This window comes from Carassius auratus, chromosome 28, assembly GCF_003368295.1.
Source record: "Carassius auratus strain Wakin chromosome 28, ASM336829v1, whole genome shotgun sequence".
NCBI classification, from domain to species: Eukaryota; Metazoa; Chordata; class Actinopteri; order Cypriniformes; family Cyprinidae; genus Carassius; species Carassius auratus.
Genome location: NC_039270.1, coordinates 9,349,245 through 9,356,636, shown reverse-complemented (window position 1 = coordinate 9,356,636; position 7,392 = coordinate 9,349,245). Strand labels below are relative to the sequence as shown.

At 38.7% G+C, this 7,392-nt stretch overlaps 1 protein-coding gene across 1 annotated transcript; it reads right to left on the bottom strand.

Moving 5' to 3' along the window:
- Positions 1 to 4,229: 4,229 nt before the first annotated feature.
- Positions 4,230 to 7,083, bottom strand: LOC113046730 (homeobox protein Hox-B1). Its single transcript, XM_026207656.1, has 2 exons — positions 6,130 to 7,083; positions 4,230 to 5,364 (listed from the first exon to the last, which is right to left on the bottom strand). The coding sequence occupies exons 1-2, from the start codon at positions 6,761 to 6,763 to the stop codon at positions 5,048 to 5,050; spliced, it is 951 nt and encodes a 316-aa protein (XP_026063441.1). The 5' UTR covers positions 6,764 to 7,083; the 3' UTR covers positions 4,230 to 5,047.
- Between the last annotated feature and the right edge of the window lie 309 nt (positions 7,084 to 7,392).

Below are 7,392 nucleotides of genomic sequence, written 5' to 3'. Positions count from 1 at the left end.
TCACCGTCTAAGAGATGGTAAATGCGTTAAGCGTTGTGTAACCTGTGATATAGTTGAAGATTCCCTCTGCTTCTGTTTGGTGGCCTGCTGGCCTTTTCTCTGGCCTTCCTCAAGCGTGAGACAGGAATTCTTCTTTCAGATAACCTTTTGCTCTGAATTCAGCCAAGAATGTGAGAATAAACAGAATAGATGTTCTCCCTTCTATTCTCCCCAGTTTTGAAATGGACAGAACTCGTTACCTTGAATGTTTAATATATAGCAGGTTTTTATTAATATAAATTATATATTATTATTATTGTTATTATTATTATTATTATAGTCTAAAAATAAACATGAGGTTTTTTAAATTTTTGTTTAAATTCAAGAAAATTAACGAATTTTTAAATCGTAAAATAATTTTCGTATGTATTAATAATTCCACGTTTGTGAATCGAGGAATGCAAAACTTGTGCAACTTTCGTCAGACTGCAAAAATTATTTTCTCCTTGAGGACGTTCTCCTTTGCGTCTGGTCAGCGCAGGGTCATGGTAAGTTCATCTGCGTTTTTTAACACATTCAGTTGCATGAACCCTGACAGCCTGCTGAGTGGGTTGCGCTCCTTTCCACTTTTGATGGATTGTGAAGAAAAGCTTTTTTTTTTTTTTTTTTTTTTTTAGTTGGTCTTACAGGTCAAACGGTCATATAAACTTAATGCACAGTTCAATGATGGGATATAAGATCTTTACACATCCACTTCTAAGCGTCAATAGCATTATTACATCCAATATCAACCAAATTATGAATTCTATAATTATAATAACAGCAACAGTAAAATGGCCGTTAAGCATCGGTTGTTGTTATTGTTAATAATTATAATAATATTTCTGAGTTGTAAAAAAATAAATAATTCGATTTTAGAATTTTTATTTAGAAATATTGGATATTGTTCAATTTAAAGCTTTTATGTATGAGCTTTTTCAAAAGGTTAATTACACATTTTCTCCTAGCTATTTAGAAGAGTTATGTAAATAAATCACTATGAAAGAAAAAAAGCTGGGATTGCGAACGTTTTCAAAAAATAAGTAATTAAAATTAAAATAAAAAAATCGATCATGCAAAATTAAAAGAAAAATGGCACAGGCGCGGGTTCCTTCATAATTATTTGAATGTGAGCGATACAAAGCACATGAGCTCACATTGTCAGGTCAAAATAGAAAATTGGTCAGTTACTGGAGCCTAATTCATCTTCAGTTTACTCCAAAGATGTTTTTAACTGGAAAAATCCTGACATTTCAAGAGTTTCAATCGTCTCTCTTAATAATGTATTGCTTTTTCGATACATGACCGGCCATATTAAACACTTTTAATGTTAATGTTAATGTCAATAATATAAATGTTAAATGTTTTTTATTTTTTATTTTTTTAAGCCATTCAGATCAATTTTGAACATTTTTAGATTCTTAAAAGATCTTAATATGAATGTTATTTTCTGTTATTCCCGAACAATATAGCTAGGTTAATTGTTTCTAAATTCAATTAATTTGATTAAATCTATCTATCTATCTATCTATCTATCTATCTATCTATCTATCTATCTATCTATCTATCTATCTACAGTATGGTGGAAAGATGGTGAAGGTCCTGACCGGGGAGAATGAAGATACGGTTGAACGGCTAAAAAATTCAAGAGAGACAAAGTGAAGCCCCAGAACGGTGCTCGCGGCGCACGCTGAAGGGAGAGACCTGCGCGTGACCCCGGTGAGATGGAAGAACGTCCGCAGCTTCTGACAGACTGACCTGCCTATTTCAAGTATTAATTTGGCCTGAACTCTGTGTGAACCGAGGCCAGGGGAGAAGCAGTCAGGGGATGTTTGAGGCAGGACTCAGGGCAAACCTGTCCGCCTGAGCAAATATTGGGGTAGTCCGTCAGAGGGTCGTGGATGAAATGGAACTGTCAAACCCGCGTAAACTTTGGGGAAGAGGTGAGGCCACAGGGGGAAGGGGGAGGGGGAGGGGAGATGGGAGTTAGGCAAACTCGTTTCCTCAAATGTTCTAAAAACCTTTGCGACCCCCCTCCACTAGTTCTCTTCAGCACTTGTCAGCACCCTCCAGCTCAGAGTTCATTCCCCCAGTTCTTTCACCGGAGTTTGCCCTCTCGCTCACCTGCTTTGCCCCACATGTGTTTCTGAGGTGGCACAAAAGAAAACTGGGAGTTCCTAAAATCTGATGTCCAATGTGAACGAAAGTCTGTCAATACAGCACAGATAGAAAGCAGATGTGTGCTCGCGTGTATTTATGTGGGATACTCCTTTCTCAGTGGGATTTTCTTTTAAGGTGACCTTTTTATTTTGAGCAACTACTTGAAATGACACTTAGAGGGGAAAACTCCCAAATATGTCCAAACTTCGTAACTAACCTAAACAAATCCTGTAGATACTGCAATGTTAAATAAAACATTTGCAAATACATATATCCACACAAATTCAATATATTAAATATAACAAATAAAAATGGAATATAAACTATGTATGTATGTATATATATATATATATATATATATATATATATATATATATATATATATATATATATATATATATATATATATATATATATATATATATATATGAAGATAAAATCTAGATTTTGCTATGGAACATTTAAGGAAAGTCATAGACTCATCCAGTTTTTTTTTTTTTTTTTTTTTTTTTTGGCAAAGAGTTCGGGTAAAGTTAACGGTGACCTCCATGTAAACCCCTATACTGTAAGCATTACTTTACGTGTGAATGCAGACCACGGATGTTGACCGCGGGGGTAGCGGTTGGATCAAAGGCCCGATCAGGGGGGTACAGGACAAACGCCCCGAACAGCGTGACTGAAATCTGCACCAGCAGATGGTCGAGAGAGAATCATTGCTGTAGGCCTATGTTGAACCAGATCATCTGTATTTGATTAGATTATTTGTTCACATGTTTGTGAATTATCTTTTAAATGCAAACTTTTTAATGCATTACCCTTTTTTACTCTGGAAATGTTTCTGAAAGGTACTTTTATGTTAATATTAGGAATAGTGTAATCAAACTGAAGTCTTATGAAGAATTCATTCCGTCATAATAAAATATGTTGAATGTTTCTGAACATGTCTTTAACGTTGACGCAGAAACTCTTTTTAATTTAAGGGAATTGCTGGTTATGTGCTGTCTTCCTTGCCACAAAAACACTGGCCTGGTGAGAGAGATGCGTTTCAGTTACAGAACCACCCAGTGAGCTGTGCGTGAAAGCCACTGCGACCCAGCATTGTTCTCCTCCGAAGTGGACTTGATGCTAACACTGCTGCAAAGACCAAATATGTCTATCATGGCACAATTTAAAATCTACGGATTTTTTTTAATGACTTAATCCCCCGCTTTCACAGCCAAGGTTTAAGCCTATGTCCCAAATTAAATGTAAATCTGAGTTGATTCATCTGAAAGAATCTTGCACTCATTGATCTTAAAACATATCAGTCCCTTTGTTTTGTCTCAAGATGCACACCAGTATTTATTTATTTTTTTTTCTAAAGCATGATAATAAAAATTACTTAAAATATCCTAATTGAACTTTGGCCTAATCCTGGTTTAGTCTGAGCCCTGTCTGTGAAACCGGGGCAATATGTCTTTGTCAATTACAATAATATTTTAGCAACTTTTATAATCTGAATGCTAATGAAAAATAAATATTTTTTCACATTTAAGAATGCTTTGATTGTTGTTAAGCACTCAAGAATGACAATTCAATCCATGTAGCGGACTATTCTAAAGATTTATGGTTTTGTAAGTGTTTAATATGTGTAGCGTGTAAATAAGGAGCCCCAAACTCAATAATTCAAATGCACCGCCCACAGTTCGGTTCCGTTTCTTAAAAGCTTGTCTTTCTTTTAATTTGCTCGGACTCAGTGCTATTTGTGTCACCCCTAAATCACTCAGTGAGAGAGCCTGTTTGGATGTTTAGATATCCCAGAAGCACGGAGAGGTAAAAAGGTCATCTTTAACCACCCTGATTGCTCAACAACATTCCGTTCCGTTCTCCGAGCATCCTATAACACTACTGCCTGGTGGTCGCTTTCTCGCCCTCCAAGTTAAGAGAAGAGCTATTAAACCTTTGTCATGATTTAATTACATACTGACACTTTTTCCTTTTTCTCATTTATTTTTTATTATTATATTTTTTCTATGAACACGAATATAAATGTAATCTGCTGCAGAGACTGGTTCAGTAAAATATTGTTTTTATTTGAGGTAGATAAAGAAATGACAGAAGCATTTGATTGAGACATTTAGATTACAGAATCATACAGACAGTAACTAATAAAACTCAGCTCGTCTGCGCTTAAAAAAAACTAGGCTAAAACATCAAATTAATTGAATTTTTTAATTAAAAAAGTACATTTTAAACACCCTGCATTGCCTTTTTTCTACAATCGGAATAGAACTCTCCTAAGATTAGAATTTAATCGCTGTAAACTGACAAATGTAATAGAATATCACAGTGCACACTGAGAAGGAATCGTTCTCATTTCGTTCAGTACATTGTGCTGGTGCTCAAGGCCTACCCTGGAAACGCATAGTGCAAGAAGTCCGAAAACCCCTATAGCAAAAATACTCAAAACACAAATATATGAAATGTGTACATTTTCATAAACGCAACAAAAAACACCAATACATATATATTTGACAACAAAATAAGCTCCCTGTAAAGTCAGTTATTCATTTAGAGACTTGTAAACATTGTGAAAGTGCATTATATTTATCATAATAGAAATACCCTGTATAACACACACAAACGTTTCCAAAAATATTATCGGAAATTTTGTTCAAAGAGACGGTGTAAATATGTTCATTGTTGTGCTAAAAGTCTCTGCTCTTCACTTTTTTGCCTGAAATTTATTTTAATTTTAAAAAAAGAAATAATTGTCCATCATAAAAAAAAAGACAATCTATTCCGGGCACATTGTGGAATGCTTAAATTAATAGACTTTACGATATATTTCCAATCTGTTGTTCAATGCACCCGAAGTCCTTGTCCTCGGTTAGGAATCGGGACTTGGAGAAGCTCCTGGAGATGATGAAGTTGAGTGATCAGAGTGATCCTCGAGGTCTTTAGGCAAGGTGGACGAAGCAGGCGCGAGTCCCTCCTTCTCTCGCTTCTTCTGTTTCATTCGGCGGTTCTGAAACCAGATCTTCACCTGTGTCTCGTTCAGCTCGAGCGTGGCGGCAATTTCGACTCTCCGCGCTCGAGTGAGATACTTGCTGAAGTGAAACTCCTTCTCGAGCTCCGTGAGTTGTTTCGTTGTGAAATTCGTCCGGATTGTGTTTTGCGGTCCCAGTCCGTAATCGGCCACTTTAGCTGGGAGGAAAAATGAAAGAACAGTTATATGGCTGTTTGTCAAACAAGCAAACAGAAATAAAATACCATAGTCATAATATAAAACACCCACAACATCCATGTGTGCTCTTATTCTTAACTTTTATTAGATGTGACTGATTAAATTGCAGTATCAGGCACACAAAAAAAAAGTTATACGGCATTGCAAACTTTTGTTAACCTTACTATAATTCCCCCATTTGTATATGTTATCAATTTTGAACTCATGACGGGGTACATGGAGTACATGCAATTCAATACTCCCTAAAGATGGCTTTATGACCACTCAATTTGTACAGTATGTCGAAAATGTGGCCCCTGTGCGTAAAAGTTGGTGCACTAAATCGTTGTGAGGCAAATACTGCAGGGACAGGAGACGAAAACTTAAGAACACAGTGGAAGCCAAAAAAAAAACACAAAAACAAATGTTGTGCGGCCAGAACCGGGGACAAGCTAAGGATAACAGTGCTGGTGCATTTCCAAGGGCGAAGGAAAGCATGTCTGTTCGATGCATTAACGCAGAGGGAGCCGGGTTGAAACTGAAGTGAACAGGCCTTTTTATTTTATTTTTACTTATATGTGTTTAGATAGCCTAGATAAAAAAAAAAAAAAAAAAAGTTTCTAATTTGATTGTAGCCTAACGTTATATTTTGGTGACCTGCAATCTTATTTGCTTTAAGACACAGTTGATCTTGTTTTGAGTGTGCAGCACATAGATATTTTCGTCACAGAGGCAATTCAGTCCACCTGTTTTAGGAGGGTTCCTTTTGACTTTCATCCAATCGAATGTCTTCCCAGGTGGCGACTGATCCGTGTCCCTCTCCCTCCCTTGGGAGGCCGATAAGTCGGCATAGGTGCCTTGTGAGTAGCCTCGCTGGTGGTCCTGGCCTTCGCATCCGTGATGCTGGTAAGGTGCGGCTGGAACGGCTCCCAGCGCCGCGCAGTACGCACCGGCCATGGAGCCATAGTGAGGCCCGACGTTTGAGTTTGAAAACCCTGATGAGTGATAATACATCCCATCCTGCTCAGGGTTAATGAAATACTGGTGTTGAGCGTAGTCCGGATTGGCGCAGGCCTGCGTCCCATAGCTCGTTGCCGCCGTGCCACCGTAGGAAAGGCCAATGCCACTCTGATGAGTTTGGCTCTGGTGATGCGCGTAGACGCCGCTCTGGTGCTGATGTTGTGCTGCTACTGCTGGCTGGTTGCTCCCCCCTTCGTAAAGTCGTCCATCAGCGTTATAGCTGTCACTTGCGTGTCCGTTAAGGAAGGGGCCCGAGAACGCCTGATCCAAGTGGTGGTATCCAGCCTTGGGCGAGTAGGCGTTCGTCCCACGGTTACAAATTGTGTACTCCAAAAAAGAGTTCATCCTGGAACTGTCCATGCGCAATTAATGGCGGAGGGTCAACCTGAGAGATCGGGAGAGCCTCCTGTCCTGCAAGCTCGCAACAGTATGTCATGCGGAAGGGGGGAAATGCTTACCTCTGGAGTGTTTGCTCGTGCTTCTCTATAACACATCTTTACCTCAGCTGCTGGTCACGTGAGACGTCACGGCGCCAATGGTGAGGGGACCTCCAGAAGTTTGTCAGCGCGAGGCGACCATCCATCACGCGCTTGACATTTGCATGACAAAGCCACTTCAATCAAACTAGCCCATCAATCTGATAACAGCTAGAATATGTCAAACCCTGCACGAAATTCTCTCCGAGTGAGAGAAAGAGAAATAAAGAAAGAACGTTCCAGACTTACGCATTGAGATTTTGTTCATCGCTTACAAGCCGCGTTTAGTTTCTAGTTTAAATCGTGCGAGTTTAGTGAATAATGCATTATCTTCGTACTGTAATTGGGTGAGTTAGGCCTAGGTGATTGTCCTCTTTAATAAGAGTAGTGTTCAGTGTTGCCTATAAGACTAGCCCAACGCAGAGTTCATTATGTGTGTTTAGGAAGGAAATCTCTTTAACACTAGAATTGGAAGTGACGCCACGGTTCACAGATCGGCCCGGGTTGGCTTTG

What these genes read in the sequence shown, in the direction of transcription:
- LOC113046730 (XM_026207656.1), bottom strand. Translation starts at nt 6,763, where the DNA reads ATGGACAGTTCCAGGATGAACTCTTTTTTGGAGTACACAATTTGTAAC. An exon ending in AAGGAACCCTCCTAAAACAG is followed by an intron (nt 5,365 to 6,129) that starts GTGGACTGAATT and finishes TTTTCCTCCCAG; the next exon opens with CTAAAGTGGCCGATTACGGA.